Below are 15,660 nucleotides of genomic sequence, written 5' to 3'. Positions count from 1 at the left end.
TCGCCCACTTAGGGCTCACGCACACGGTTGTTGCTCGGTGGTCCCCAATGCATGGGCAACATCCGTGCACATTCCGCAGATGGATCCAGAGCCATTCAACTTGAATGGGTCCATGCACTATTCTTTTGTGGTGCGGAGGCACGAAGAGAAAAACCACAGCAGCACATTCAAGTGAATGGGTCCGCACCCGTACTGCGGCGCAAAAGCGTGCGGAGCCCTAATATTGCGGGCCACAATAAAGAGCCTAGCCGGCACATGGTCGCGTGCATGAGCCCTTAATAATGTAATCTTATAGAATTGCTTTTTATGCACTTCCCTGGGTTTTCTGTAGTGGAGCATCAGTGCAAGCCTGCAGTTTATCTCTCCCGAGCAGCCGTTATATGACGGACGTTGAGCTTTGATAAGAGTTTGGTGACTTGTGTCTGTTGTATTCTGCTGCTCGCTGCCCCTCACAAGGCACACACAGAACACAGGACACCGAGGGATGGGTTGTACTGTGTGCATGAGGAGGGTGAGGTAAGTACACACTGGCTAAACTGATTTATGTCTACACTAAAGCTGTAGGTATACAGCAGTGATAGGGCAGTGGTCACCAGCCGTGGTCCACGATTGCAAAACTACAGCGCCCAGTGTGCTTGTCAGGAAATACTAGGAAATGTAGTTATAGGAGTTGCAGACCGCTAACATAGATCAAATATCCATGAGTCTGTGGATGGCGTCCCCTGGTAAAGTATTGGTTCAAATTAGATTTTTATTAATTCTTGTAAAATAAACATTTTGCAATAATTATAAACCATGTTAAACTTTTGTAATCTAGAGGCGTCAGTGACCGCCATGTGTTGATACTTTGTGGTTATTATTTGTGTTTTGTAGCACATCTTGTCAAAATTATTTCCTGCAGGTCTTAGGCTACTTTCACACTTGCGGCAGAGTGATCCGGCAAGCAGTTCCGTATGCCAACTGATGGCAATTGTAAGACTGATCAGTATCCTAAATAGTCTGAAAAATGCCTGATCAGTCAGAAAAATGCATTGAAATGGCGGATCAGTCTTTCCGTTGTCATCCGGCAAAACGGATTCGGCATTTATTTTTTTCACCTCTTTTTCAGTCTGCGCAGGAAGGACGGATCCGGCACTAATACATTCCTATGGAAAAAAAAATGCCGGATCCGGCATTCAGGCAAGTCTTCCCTTTTTTTGGCCGGCGATAAAACCGTAGCATGCTGCAGTTTGATCTTTTGCCTGATCAGTCAAAAAGACTGAACTGAAGACATCCTGATGCATCCTGAATGGATTACTCTCCATTCAGAATGCATGGGGATATGCCGGATCAGTTCTTTTCCGGTATAGAGCCCCTGTGACGGAACTCTATGCCGGAAAAGAAAAACGCTAGTGTGAAAGTGCCCTTACGCTGGGTTCACACCTGAGCGTTTTACAGCGCGTTCCTACGCGCTGTAAAACGCACAACAGGCAAGAACCAATGATTCCCTATGGGAATGGTTCTCACCTGGGCGTTTTACAGCGCGTACGATCGCGCTGTAAAACGCCCGACGCTCAAACAAGTGCTTGAGCTTTTTTTTGGGCGTTTGTCGCGCGTTCCCGCACATAGATATTCGGGAACGCGCGACAATGTGTGCACGCCTGTCTCTGTATGCGCGATTGTAAACGCCCGTACAATCGCGCATACAGAGCGCTCATTTCAGAACGCTCAGGTCTGAACCCAGCCTTAGCAAAATATACAATTCTGAAAGTCTTCAGATCCTTTCACTTTTTTCACATTTTGTTATAATATGGCAGCCTTGTGCTAAAATTCACAAAATCAAGTTTTTTTCCCCCCATCAATCTGCACTCAGTTCCCCTTAATAAAAAAAAATAAAAAATGAAAACATAAATTTAGACATGTTTGCAATCGTATTAAAACGGAAAAATTAAAATTTGGTCTGTTTTCCAACACTTTGCCACGACACTTGAACTTTATCTCTGGGGGCCTCCCGCTTCTCTTGGTCATATATGAGATGTTTCTACACCTTAATTTGAGTCCACCTGAGGTCAATTCAGTTGATGGGACATGATTTGGGAACATACACCCCTGACTATATAAGGTCTTGCAGCTGACATTGTGTATCAGGGTAAAACCAAGCCATGATGAGGAAAGAACTGCCTGTAGAGCTGGAAGAAGTTCAGTGGTCACTCTGGCTGAGCTTCAGAGTTCCTGTGTACAGATGGAAGAAACTTCCAGAAGGTCAACCATCACTGCAGCACTCCACCAATCTGGGCTTATGGCCAGAAAGAACCTCTCCTCGGTAAAAGACACATGAAAGCCGTCTGGAGTTTGCATAAAAACACCTAAAGTACTCTCAGACTGTGAGAAACCAGATTCTCTGGTCTGATGTAACCAAGATTGAACTTTTTGGCCTCAATTCCAAACACCATGACCCTAAGCATACAGCCAAATGTCTTAAGGTGGATTGAGACTGCCCAAATTTCGAGCAGATTATCGGGAACAATCATTCCTGTTAGCACTTGTTCACGCCAATCTGCCCGTCTAATTGTGCCGCCAATCACCCGAGTGGCCCAGCTAGAGCCCTGACTTGAACCCAATCGAACACATCTGGAGAGACCTGAAAATGGCTGTCCACGACGGTCCCCATCCAACCTGACAGAGCTTGAGAGAATCTGCAGAGAAAAATGGCAGAAAATCCCCAAATCCAGGTGTGCAAACCTTGTGGCATCATACCCAAGAAGACTGGAGGCTGTAATCGCTGCCAAAGGGGCTTCCACTAAGTCCTGAGTAAGGCCTCATGCACACGACCGTTGTGTGCATCCGTGGCCATTGTGCCGTTTTCCGTTTTTTTTCGCGGACCCATTGACTTTCAATGGGTCCGTGGAAAAATCGGAAAATGCACCGTTTTGCAGCCAAGGCCGTGATCCGTGTATTCTGTCCGTCAAAAAAATATGACCTGTCCTATTTTTTTGACGGACAACGGTTCACGGACCCATTCAAGTCAATGGGTCCGTGAAAGAACACGGATGCACACAAGATTGGCATCCGTGTCCGTGATCCGTGGCCGTAGGTTGCTTTCATACAGACGGATCCGAAGATCCGTCTGCATAAAAGCTTTTTCTGATCTAAGTTTTCACTTCGTGAAAACTCATTTCCGACAGTATATTCTAACACAGAAGCGTTCCCATGGTGATGGGGACGCTTCTAGTTAGAATACACTGCAAACTTTGTACAAGACTGCCCCCTGCTGCCTGGCAGCACCCGATCTCTTACAGGGGGATATGATGGCACAATTAACCCCTTCAGGTGCGGCACCTAAAGGGGTTAATTGTACTATCCTATTCCCCTGTAAGAGATCAGGGCTGCCAGGCAGCAGGGGGCAGACCCCCCCCCCCCCCCCCCCTCCCCAGTTTTAATATCGTTGGTGGCACAGTGTGTGCCCACCATCGCCCCCCCTCCCTCCCTCTATTGTAATAAATCGTCGGTGGCACAGTGTGCCCCCACCATCGCCCCCCCCCCTCCCTCCCTCTATTGTATTAAATCGTTGGTGGCACAGTGTGCCAACCACCATCGCCCCCTCCCTCTATAGCAGTAACAACATTGGTGGCAGTGTGCGGTCTCCCATTGGCCCCCCCCCCCCCCATCATTGGTGGCAGCGGAGTTCCGATCGGAGTCCCAGTTTAATCGCTGGGGCTCCGATCGGTAACCATGGCAACCAGGAAGCTACTGCAGCCCTGGTTGCCATGGTTACTTAGCAATAGTACAACAGTAGAAGATTCATACTTACCTGCTTACTGCTGCGATGTCTGTGAACGGCCGGGAGCTCCTCCTACTGGTAAGTGACAGTTCTTTAGCAATGCGCCGCACAGACCTGTCACTTACCAGTAGGTGGAGCTCCCGGCCGGTCACAGACATCGCAGCAGCAAGCAGGTAAGTATGAATCTTCTACTGTTGTACTATTGCTAAGTAACCATGGCAACCAGGGCTGCAGTAGCGTCCTGGTTGCCATGGTTACCGATCGGAGCCCCAGCGATTAAACTGGGACTCCGATCGGAACTCCGCTGCCACCAATGATGGGGGGGGGGGGGAAATGGGAGACTGCACACTGCCACCAATGTTACTGCTATAGAGGGAGGGGGGGCGATGGTGGTTGGCACACTGTGCCACCAACGATTTAATACAATAGAGGGAGGGGGGGGGGCGATGGTGGGCGCACACTGTGCCACCAACGATATTCAAACTGGGGAGGGGGGGGGTCTGCCCCTGCTGCCTGGCAGCCCTGATCTCTTACAGGGGAATATGATAGTACAATTACCCCCTTTAGGTGCCGCACCTGAAGGGGTTAATTGTGCTATCATATCCCCCTGTAAGAGATCGGGTGCTGCCAGGCAGCAGGGGGCAGTCTTGTACAAAGTTTGTAGTGTATTCTAACCTGAAGCGTCCCCATCACCATGGGAACGCCTCTGTGTTAGAATATACTGTCGGATCTGAGGTTCACGAAGTAGCTCATATCCGACAGTATATTCTAACATAGAGGCGTTCCCATGGTGATGGGGACGCTTCAAGTTAAAATATACCATCGGATTGGAGAAAACTCCAATCCGATGGTATAAAAGAACTCCAGACTTTACATTGAAAGTCAATGGGGGACGGATCCGTTTGAAATGGCACATATTGTGTCAACATCAAACGGATCCGTCCCCATTGACTTGCATTGTAATTCAGGACGGATCCGTTTGGCTCCGCACGGCCAGGCGGACACCAAAACGATTTCAAACATTATGTTTTTACTTTCTTTATTATGGGGGAATGAGTCCAGAATGTTTTATTTTAGTACAAGGTCACAACATAACAAAATGCTGCAAAAGTATAAGGGTTCAAAGGCTTTCCGAATACATTGTTGGAGCGATCACATAATTAAAGTGGTTGTCTCACATCAGCAAATGGCATTTAGCATATTTTTCGCCCTATGAGACGCACTTTTTTCCTCCCAAAATGTCAGTGCATTTTATAGGGTAAATACTAATGAGCGCTTCAATTATGGAAGGGCTCATTAGTATAGGAGGACCGGGAAGCGGCTCTGTACTCACTGCGTCCTGGTTCTTGGCTGCTCGCTGTGCTGTGACTGCGCACAGCGTGAGAACCTCGGCGCTCTGTGACCTCAGGAAGTGCAGGAGCTGGATCCCCAGAGTGCGGCGTCCAGAGTAGGACCGGTAAGTTGACTTATTTTTTTTTCTTTCTTCTAATTGGGGGTCTGATCTTAGTGTCTGAATAAGGGTCTTATTAACATAGGGGTCCGATCTGAGGTCTAATTGGGGGTTGTCTTATTAACATTGAGGGTCCGATCTGAGGTCTGATTAACATTGAGGGTCTGATTGGTTCTCTGAGCTAAGATCTGATGAAAGATATTTTTTTTTCTTCTTTTCCTCCTCTAAAAAACGAGTTGCTTCTTATAGGGTGAAAAATACGGTATCATGTAGACTATGTGAATACAAGGCACTTACTAATGTATTGTGATTGTCCTTATTGCCTCCTTTGCTGGCTGGATTCAATTTTCCATCATATTATACACTGCTTGTTTCCCTGTCTACGACCACCCTGCAATCTAGCAGCGATTGTTGTGCTTGCACAATATAGCAAAAAGGCGTCGGCCTCTTTGGTGACTGAGACCGCGGGAGCTCATATAGGCTGATGCTGAGGCAAGCTCGGCCACTGCTGCTGGATTGCAGGGTGGTCATAACCATGGAAACGAGCAGTGTATAATGTGATGGACAAATGAATCCAGCCAGCAAAGGAGGCAACATGGAGAATCACACTACATTAGTAAGTGCCTGGTGTTAACTTCCTGTACATGATAAATGCCATTTGCTGATGTCTGACAACCCCTTCAAGTCCTAAAGTGTCAAAAAGGAATTGTTGAAAAATGTAATTGTATCATTTTTTTTTTTTTTTTTTATGTGTACGATTTGGATATGTTGGTGGTCATTTAGCTCTTCGATTTTGTATATACATTTTTTTTCTCTTTCTGCTTAGACATAGTAAATTATAATGATTTGTATTGCAATGTGAGCTTCACTTTACTTGTCCAAAGCACAAAAAAAAAACGATGGCTTCTGCTTTCTTTCTTACAGTGGTGACGATAACATTAATGGGACCTTGCCAACCTACAAAAGGATGCAAGATGAGGAGCCGCCTCAGAAGAAGTCAGCAGGTGAGTAGACCTTAGGCGGAGTGCATTTGTCTGCTGGGACAGATATATATATTTTTCTCTATGTGGAGATCTGCCACCCTGTGACACAGGGGCTCTAGTATTGGCGCCTTATATACAAAAACTAATGTCTCCCTATCTCTGAGTTGAGCTTGATAAGTGGAGAAAGAGGCTTTTTTTTCTGTATTAAGATAAATTACAAAGGGTAATAGCTTTACTTCTATTATTGATTTAGTTATAGTCAGAGGTACACTTTAATCCTTTCCAGGCCAAACCAAGAGTCATAGGGTGTTTGTTTTTGTTTGTTTTCGTTTTGCATTAATATAGCTTATTAATTATTATTATTATTTTTTGGCCAGTAGCACCATTTTGGCATACTTGCAGAATTTTTGATTAAAGGGAACTGGTCACCATGAACATGCAGTATAATCTGCAGGCAGCATGTTATAGAGCAGGAGGGGGTGAGCAGACTGATATTTTAGGTTTATAGTGGAAGATTCATCAAAACCTGTAATTTATTTATTTAAACCTCTGCTCATTCTGACCTTTTTGGAGTCATGTGGGCGGTCCTAATCAGTGATTGACAGCTGTCTCTGTATGCCTAAGCCTATAGAGATCGCTGTAAGTAAGTAGGACCGCCCAGGTGGCTCCTAAACATAGAAATAAATCTAACTTTTAGAGGAGGGAAATAAACAGCAATTCGCCATTAGTTATTTAGCGTTTTAAATTTACTCCTTTTACCATGTGGCATAAATACATGTTTCTGTTAATTAGGTAGGTACAATACATTAATATCAAATATGTTTTTTATTTTGTTTTGTTTTTGTACTTTTGAACGATAATAGCATGTAGCAGAGAAAAATAGCTTTTTTTGTGCTTCATTGTGGGGATTTATTTTTTTCTTTTGCAAAATAGTCACTTTTTATGGACTTTTTTTTATTTTTTATGACTTAGTGACCAACCTGTTCTGGGCCTTAATGACCAGGCATTTTATTTTTATTTTTTCTCTTCGTCACCTTCTAAGAACCAAAACTTTTGTATTTTTCTGTCTGTGGAGCCGTATGAGGGGCTTGCTTCTGCTGGACAAGTTGTACTTTTTAATGGTGTCATTTTGGATTGCAATACTGCCACTGAGCTTTTACATTATACATTTTTTAGTGTTTATTTTTTGGAATAAATAACACAATAACTTTACTCTGTGGGTCAGTACAATTACAGCAATACCAAATACATATTTTTTTGTATGTTTTACTACTCCTTGCATAATTATTTTTATAGAAGATGTTTTGGCATTGCCACATCCCAAGACCCATAACTTTTTTTCTTTCTATGGAGATGTATGAAGGCTTGATTTTTGCAGGACGACTTGTAGTATACATCATAATTTTTGGGGTGAATAAAAATGTTAGATTGCTTTCTATTTTTATTTTTTTTGTTGTTGTTGTGGCGAATAAGCAAAAAGCAATTCTGTGTTTTTGTTTTTGTTTTTCTTTACACCGTATGGGATAAATTACATGATGATTGCATAGTGTGGGTCGTTACGGATGCAGTTATACTAAATATGTGGGGGAGATTTTATCTTCGCAAAGGTTTTTTTATTAAATTTTTTTTGTACACTTTTTTTCTTTTTTTAACCATTCGAGAGGGGACTATAATAGGTAATCTTTTGATCACTTCTAATATATACTGCACTGTTCATGCAGTGCAATGTATTTTAATGTCTGTGCAGATATTAACGGACATGCAAAAGGCAGACGTGGGGCCTTGCCTAGGCCCTGTCCTACCAGCACTGACCTCAGCACCCTACGATCTCATTTGCAGTGTGCCAATGGGAGACAGAGGAAATCCGCTCCCTCTTTAACTGCTTACATGTCACAGGCACTATTGTCCGCAGCATATAAGGAGTTTATCCCCGCAGATCGGGACCCCTGCTGGTTTCGGGCTGTTAGAGTATGAGTGCGGCTTTTATGTTACAGCCGTGCCCATGATCTCCGCTGCACGGGGTACCCATGCAGTATTTAGGCCACCGTCAAAAGCTAGCGGTCTAGCCTAAGGTATTAAAAAATCTTTTTAACTTGTTTTTTTAAGTCCCACCAGGGGACTTTACAATTTGATTTGCTCATTTCTTATATAATGCTTTGTTATACTTGGTAAACCAAAGCATTTCTGCCTGTCGGTAATTAACAAGCAATCTGTTATGCTGCGGCTTTGTCATATAGCCATTGAAGCCCAAATGTTTTTGGATAGTACCCCGTTTGATGTGGCAACTTTTTGGCATCCCTTGATTCAGTCACATTTGTGTTGATGGGGTGACAGATGTGTACCCACCCAGGCAATGCAGTCATTTTGGACCTGGGCATCTAAGTCTTTGGACAGCTAAGATCTGAGTTATCTCTATTGCCAGCCGTTTCAAGGGGTTTTGGCTGTTTACTGCAGCCGTCACCCGCTGCCAATGCTGCAGGCACAGTTGTTGTACCCATGCCAGCCACTGGATGTAAATTTGCACCCATATGCGGAAATGTACCCCCAGATGGGACATACAGTTACATCCATCTGCGTGAATGGGTGTGCAGTTGGGTTGCCACCAGTGGTTCCACTACCAAACAGGGGTTGTATCTGGTGGCAAAGCATGGCTGTGTTTTGTGAAGGACTTCCTAGGCCAGTGCCAAATTTGTTAGATGGTTTTAGTGCGGCCAAGGAGATTCCACCTCTCATTTTACATTAAAGCTGCTGTCCATTTACCCTATTCCTAGGCCTTGATATAATGTATGTACTGGTTTTCTGCTTTATAATGGATAGTGACGTTTGAAGAGAAGAGAAAGGAGAACATGGAGAAAGGTAACCTTGAGCTGGAGAAGAGGCGCCATGTTCTACTGGAGCAGCAGCAAAGGGAGGCCGAGAGGAAGGCACAGAAGGAAAGGGAAGAGCACGAGCGCCGGGAGCGGGAGCGCCAAGAGCAGGAACGCAGGAGACAGATGGAAATGGAGAGGCGCATGGAGCAGCAGCGGGAGCTGGAGCGGCAAAGAGAGGAGGAGAAGAGGAAGGAAATAGAGCGGAGAGAGGTAGCTATCTTGTTACCTCTGGGGTGGATCTCACATGCTGTGTTTGTCATGGTTTCTCTTGCCATCTATTTTCCTTTCACTGACGTGGGTGATGGGTAGGGGGAGCCGCATACAATGCAAGTTGTGTAGTATGAAGATCATTGCATTGGCCCCAAAACCATGACAATTTTGGGTTCAAATTTGTTACCATCTTAACCATAGGCCGCAAAGCAAGAACTGGAGCGACAGAGACAGCAAGAGCTGGAGAGGATCCGGCGTCAAGAGCTTTTCAACAAGAGAAATAGAGAACAGGAGGAAATTGTGAAGCTGAAGTCCAAGAAGAAGAGCCTGCAGTTAGAACTGGAAGCGCTGGTAAGAATCCTGTGACCAGGAACATGTACAGGACTCGAAATTGTGACTGCTGCTCAGCTAGGGCTTTGTACCCCATAATTACCGGTAAGTGCAGCTTTACACATTGCACCTCACAAGCCAGCGTGTTGGAAATATTACTAAACATTAGCCCTGTATGCCTACATGTGCATCACTAAATCTTAATGCACTTCTGAACACCGTTGTTGTATATAAAACCTAAATCTGCATGACAAATTTTTTAAATACGTTTAGTATCTTTTGGTTACTACCTACTTGCATTACTTATCCTCATTTTCATCCTGTATTATACTCCAGAGCTGCACTCACTATTCTGCTGGCGGAGTCACTGTGTATGTACATTTCATTACTGATCCTGAGTTACATCCTGTATTATACTCCAGAGCTGCACTCACTATTCTGCTGGCGGAGTCACTGTGTATGTACATATCATTACTGATCCTGAGTTACATCCTGTATTATACTCCAGAGCTGCACTCACTATTCTGCTGGTGGGGTCACTGTGTACATACATTACATTACTTATCCTGTACTGATCCTGGGCTACATCCTGTATTATACTCCAGAGCTGCACTCACTAGTCTACTGGTGAAGTCGCTGTGTACATACATTACTTATCCTGTACTGATCCTGAGTTACATCCTGTATTATACTCCAGAGCTGCACTCACCATTCTGCTGGTGCAGTCACTGTGTACATACATTACATTACTTATCCTGTGTTAATGCTGAGTTACATCCTGTATTATACTCCAGAGCTGCACTCACTATTCTGCTGGAGGAGTCGCTGTGTACATACATTACATTACTTATCCTGTACTGATCCTGTGTTAATGCTGAGTTACATCCTGTATTATACTCCAGAGCTGCACTCACTATTCTGCTGGTGCAGTCACTGTGTACATACATTACATTACTTATCCTGTGTTAATGCTGAGTTACAATCCTGTAACAATAATGCAGGTTGTTACTGGAAAAAGCAAGCTTGTTACAGAGTTCCTATAATGAACAGGGGCAGTCAGTTTTTCCTACATTAGATTTTTTTGTTGTAGTTCCTGGTATAAAGACTACGTCTCCCAGAAAGCTTTGTGCCAGCATTGAGACATCAAGGATCCCAGCTCAGAGTTTGACAGAATTTTGAATGCACTCTGGACTGTAATATCGGCTGTAATTAGGAAATCATCTACGCAGTGCAGATATCTTGCGATGGAGACTAATATTTAAATGGTTCTCATGAAAATAACCACAGAATATATTTATTAGGTCATATTAAAGGCATCGTATGGAACACCTTAAAGGGGTTTTCTGGGAAGAACTAACTTTTAAGTGGTGCCCACAGCCTTACCTGCTCCCTGCTGCTCTGGTCTGCACGCCAGCTCCTCTGTCCATCTTCTTGTCCGTGGCTTGTTTACTTCCTTCTGGGCATGGGCATCTGCTCTGCTAAAGCCAATGACTGTCTATAGTGGTCACAAGTCCACACTTGACGTGTCACTGCTGAAGCCAGTGGTTGGCTGCAGCAGATCAGGTGCCCTTGCTCGGAAGGAAGTAAACGAGCCATGGACAAACGTTAGCCAGCATGCAGTATTGGACCAGCGGGGAGCAGATAAGTATGAATCTTTGAATCACTTAAAGGGGTTATGTCATGATTAATGAAAATCAGACAATGACAATCTCTTTCTAACAAAGCTAGAGCCAGCCCTGTACCTCACATGGATCCAGAGATCTCCTCTCTAGTTGCTCTGCTAGATTTATATCAAGCTGACAGCTCAGGTGTCCTTTCGGCTGCAGTTCAATGGGCGTGTCCTTTCGGCTGCAGTTCAATGGGCGTGTCCTTTCGGCTGCAGTTCAATGGGTGTGTCCTTTCGGCTGCAGTTCAATGGGTGTGTCCTTTCGGCTGCAGTTAAATGGGCGTGTCCGTTCTGCTGCAGTTAAATGGGCGTGTCCGTTCTGCTGCAGTTAAATGGGCGTGTCCGTTCTGCTGCAGTTAAATGGGCGTGTCCGTTCTGCTGCAGTTAAATGGGCGTGTCCGTTCTGCTGCAGTTAAATGGGCGTGTCCGTTCTGCTGCAGTTAAATGGGCGTGTCCGTTCTGCTGCAGTTCAATGGGCGTGTCCGTTCTGCTGCAGTTCAATGGGCGTGTCCGTTCTGCAGTTCAATGGGCGTGTCCGTTCTGCTGCAGTTCAATGGGCGTGTCCGTTCTGCTGCAGTTCAATGGGCGTGTCCGTTCTGCTGCAGTTCGGGGGGCGTGTCCGTTCTGCTGCAGTTCGGGGGGCGTGTCCGTTCTGCTGCAGTTCGGGGGGCGTGTCCGTTCTGCTGCAGTTCGGGGGGCGTGTCCGTTCTGCTGCAGTTCGGGGGGCGTGTCCGTTCTGCTGCAGTTCGGGGGGCGTGTCCGTTCTGCTGCAGTTCGGGGGGCGTGTCCGTTCTGCTGCAGTTCGGGGGGCGTGTCCGTTCTGCTGCAGTTCGGGGGCGTGTCCGTTCTGCCGCAGTTCGGGGGGCGTGTCCGTTCTGCCGCAGTTCGGGGGGCGTGTCCGTTCTGCCGCAGTTCGGGGGGCGTGTCCGTTCTGCCGCAGTTCGGGGGGCGTGTCCGTTCTGCCGCAGTTCGGGGGGGGGGCGTGTCCGTTCTGCCGCAGTTCGGGGGGGGGGGCGTGTCCGTTCTGCCGCAGTTCGGGGGGGGGGGCGTGTCCGTTCTGCCGCAGTTCGGGGGGGGGGGGGCGTGTCCGTTCTGCCGCAGTTCGGGGGGGGGCGTGTCCTTTCTGCCGCAGTTCGGGGGGGGCGTGTCCTTTCTGCCGCAGTTCGGGGGGCGTGTCTTTTCTGCCGCAGTTCGGGGGGCGTGTCTTTTCTGCCGCAGTTCGGGGGGCGTGTCTTTTCTGCCGCAGTTCGGGGGGGGCGTGTCTTTTCTGCCGCAGTTCGGGGGGCGTGTCTTTTCTGCCGCAGTTCGGGGGGCGTGTCCGTTCTGCCGCAGTTCGGGGGGCGTGTCTTTTCTGCCGCAGTTCGGGGGGGGGCGTGTCTTTTCTGCCGCAGTTCGGGGGGGCGTGTCTTTTCTGCCGCAGTTCGGGGGGGGCGTGTCTTTTCTGCCGCAGTTTGGGGGGCGTGTCCTTTCTGCTTCAAATCTCTCTATCACAGAGAGCATTTTCGTCCACGTCAGTGAGGTGGTCAGAAAAATAAGAAAAAGAACAAATGGTAGATGGCGCTATAGAGATATTCTATTGAATAACTCGTGACTGTACTACATTTTTTTAATGGCACACAATTCCAAAAGTATTTACCCCCAGGTGCTGGTTTAAAAACTGCTGAATATTTTTCGTGGGACAACCTCTTTTTAAACAGTTATTCCCAGAAAACCCCTTTTAAAGGCTATGTCCACCTTCGGGGAGCTTTGGTTTGAAATGGTTTGTTTTGTCGCATTTCTTAGGAGGAGAAACATCAACAGATTACCCTAAAAGTTCAAGATGTCCGGAATAGGAAGCAAATGAAGAAAAATGAGCTGAACGCCATCGACAAGAAGTGTGATCTGGGAGTCGGTGACATCAGACAGCTCCAGCAGCAGCTCCAGGTAAGGGCAGCAATCCAGGTGTGAACACAAGCCGCAGCTTGTCTAGCCTTGACATCGGTGCCTTGTGATTGGTACATGTGTGACCACCTCCTCATGCGCTGTGCTTGTTGTTACATAGCTGCCCCATTCACTTGCTGCACAGTCTGGTACTGTTCATTTCTTGCTGACAGTTTCGGACTATGTAGGTACACACATCTTTGACAAGGGACATGGTAACACCCAGTTATCAACTTATTCATACATTTTTAGCAGGAATAATAGAGGTATGTCACAACATACAGTTATAAGAGTAGATGCTCCAGAATTCTTATTACACGGGAAATGAAAGGGGTTACTAAAACAGACATGTCAGCAGAGGTGACGGGTTCTCTTTAAAGGCTATGGTTAACGCTAGGGCAATTTTATTTTATTGCATGTATTTTGGGCTAAAAGCAGTTTGTGTTTTGTTTTGTACAGTATTCTAATATATTGCATGCTGCAGAATACTATTCTCCGTGAAATAAAATCTATAGGGGCTGATGGTTTGCTCCCCAGCTGCTCCTATGATCTCCTTAAGGACTCATTCACACGACCGTATGAATGAGTCCGCATCCTTTCAGCAATTTTGCTGAATGGGTGCGGCCCGATTCACTTCAATAGGGCCGCAAAAGATCCGGACAGCACACAAAATCATCGAAAGCCAAGGTCACGAGTAGAGTTCCTTTTGTGTCTGTGTACGGTCAGGACAGTGGAGAAATTGCTCGTATTCTTAGAAAGAAGTGGCACATATTACAAAAAGGTTTGCCAGACATCGAAGAGTTTAGAGTCCCTCCAATGATGGCCTACAGGAGGAACTCTAATTTACGTGACAGGCTGGTAAAGACAGACGTTGGAGGTCCAGGTTTGGGCACACAAAGGCTCTTGGCCCCACGTAGAAATGGAACTTTTCCTTGTTTGTCCTGTTGCAATTGCGGTAACATTCTTAAAGGTGACCATTTTTCTCATCCTTATAGTGGCAAGAAGTAGAAGATTAATGGCTACTATATTTGCAGATCCCGAGATGTTGTTTACGTTATACAATGTCCTTGTAGTCTCATCTATGTTGGTGAGACTACGATGGAGATTCGTGAACGGATCAACAAACATAAAAGTACTGTTTGCAAGGCTAACTTGGACAAACCAGTAGCCAGACATTTTGTGGAGGCAGGACACTCTGTCAATCAATTGCGCTTCAGGGTGATAGACAGTGTGGGTGCTTCACGTAGGGGTGGGGACAGAGACGCTGCTCTTAGGAAAAAAGAACTTAAATGGATATACAGGTCCTTCTCAAATAATTAGCATATTGTGTTAAAGTTCATTATTTTCTGTAATGTACTGATAAACATTAGACTTTCATATATTTTAGATTCATTACACACAACTGAAGTAGTTCAAGCCTTTTATTGTTTTAATATTGATGATTTTGGCATACAGCTCATGAAAACCCCAAATTCCTATCTCAAAAAATTAGCATATCACGAAAAGGTTCTCTAAACGAGCTATTAACCTAATCATCTGAATCAACTAATCAACTCTAAACACCTGCAAAAGATTCCTGAGGCTTTTAAAAACTCCCAGCCTGGTTCATTACTCAAAACCGCAATCATGGGTAAGACTGCCGACCTGACTGCTGTCCAGAAGGCCATCATTGACACCCTCAAGCAAGAGGGTAAGACACAGAAAGAAATTTCTGAACGAATAGGCTGTTCCCAGAGTGCTGTATCAAGGCACCTCAGTGGGAAGCCTGTGGGAAGGAAAAAGTGTGGCAGAAAACGCTGCACAACGAGAAGAGGTGACCGGACCCTGAGGAAGATTGTGGAGAAGGACCGATTCCAGACCTTGGGGGACCTGCGGAAGCAGCGGACTGAGTCTGGAGTAGAAACATCCAGAGCCACCGTGTACAGGCGTGTGCAGGAAATGGGCTACAGGTGCCGCATTCCCCAGGTCAAGCCACTTTTGAACCAGAAACAGCGGCAGAAGCGCCTGACCTGGGCTACAGAGAAGCAGCACTGGACTGTTGCATATCATTCAGAAATCAAGGTGCCAGAGTCTGGAGGAAGACTGGGGAGAGGGAAATGCCAAAATGCCTGAAGTCCAGTGTCAAGTACCCACAGTCAGTGATGGTCTGGGGTGCCATGTCAGCTGCTGGTGTTGGTCCACTGTGTTTTATCAAGGGCAGGGTCAATGCAGCTAGCTATCAGGAGATTTTGGAGCACTTCATGCTTTCATCTGCTGAAAATCTTTATGGAGATGAAGATGTCATTTTTCAGCACGACCTGGCACCTGCTCACAGTGCCAAAACCACTGGTAAATGGTTTACTGACCATGGTATTACTGTGCTCAATTGGCCTGCCAACTCTCCTGACCTGAACCCCATAGAGAATCTGTGGGATATTGGGAAGAGAAAGTTGAGAGACGCAAGACCCAACACTCTGGATGAGCTTAAGGCC

General features: G+C 46.0%; 1 protein-coding gene across 4 annotated transcripts in view; it reads left to right on the top strand.

Annotated features, from left to right (window-relative positions):
* Window positions 1-15,660, top strand: part of ITSN2 (intersectin 2) — a 148,248-nt gene that overhangs the window by 66,292 nt on the left and 66,296 nt on the right. For 3 of the 4 annotated variants that reach the window (XM_044292008.1, XM_044292007.1, XM_044292010.1), the window contains exons 11-14: window positions 6,135-6,214; window positions 9,011-9,273; window positions 9,475-9,624; window positions 13,052-13,192. In XM_044292008.1, the coding sequence (XP_044147943.1) occupies window positions 6,135-6,214; window positions 9,011-9,273; window positions 9,475-9,624; window positions 13,052-13,192 (634 nt within the window). Of the gene's footprint in view, window positions 1-442; window positions 517-6,134; window positions 6,215-9,010; window positions 9,274-9,474; window positions 9,625-13,051; window positions 13,193-15,660 lie in introns of those variants that run through there. The other variant, XM_044292009.1, reaches the window with a different exon arrangement.

This window comes from Bufo gargarizans, chromosome 4 (genome assembly GCF_014858855.1).
Source record: "Bufo gargarizans isolate SCDJY-AF-19 chromosome 4, ASM1485885v1, whole genome shotgun sequence".
Taxonomy (NCBI): Eukaryota; Metazoa; Chordata; class Amphibia; order Anura; family Bufonidae; genus Bufo; species Bufo gargarizans.
Note: the sequence above shows the minus strand (reverse complement) of the source record. Positions and strands in the feature narration are given on the sequence as shown.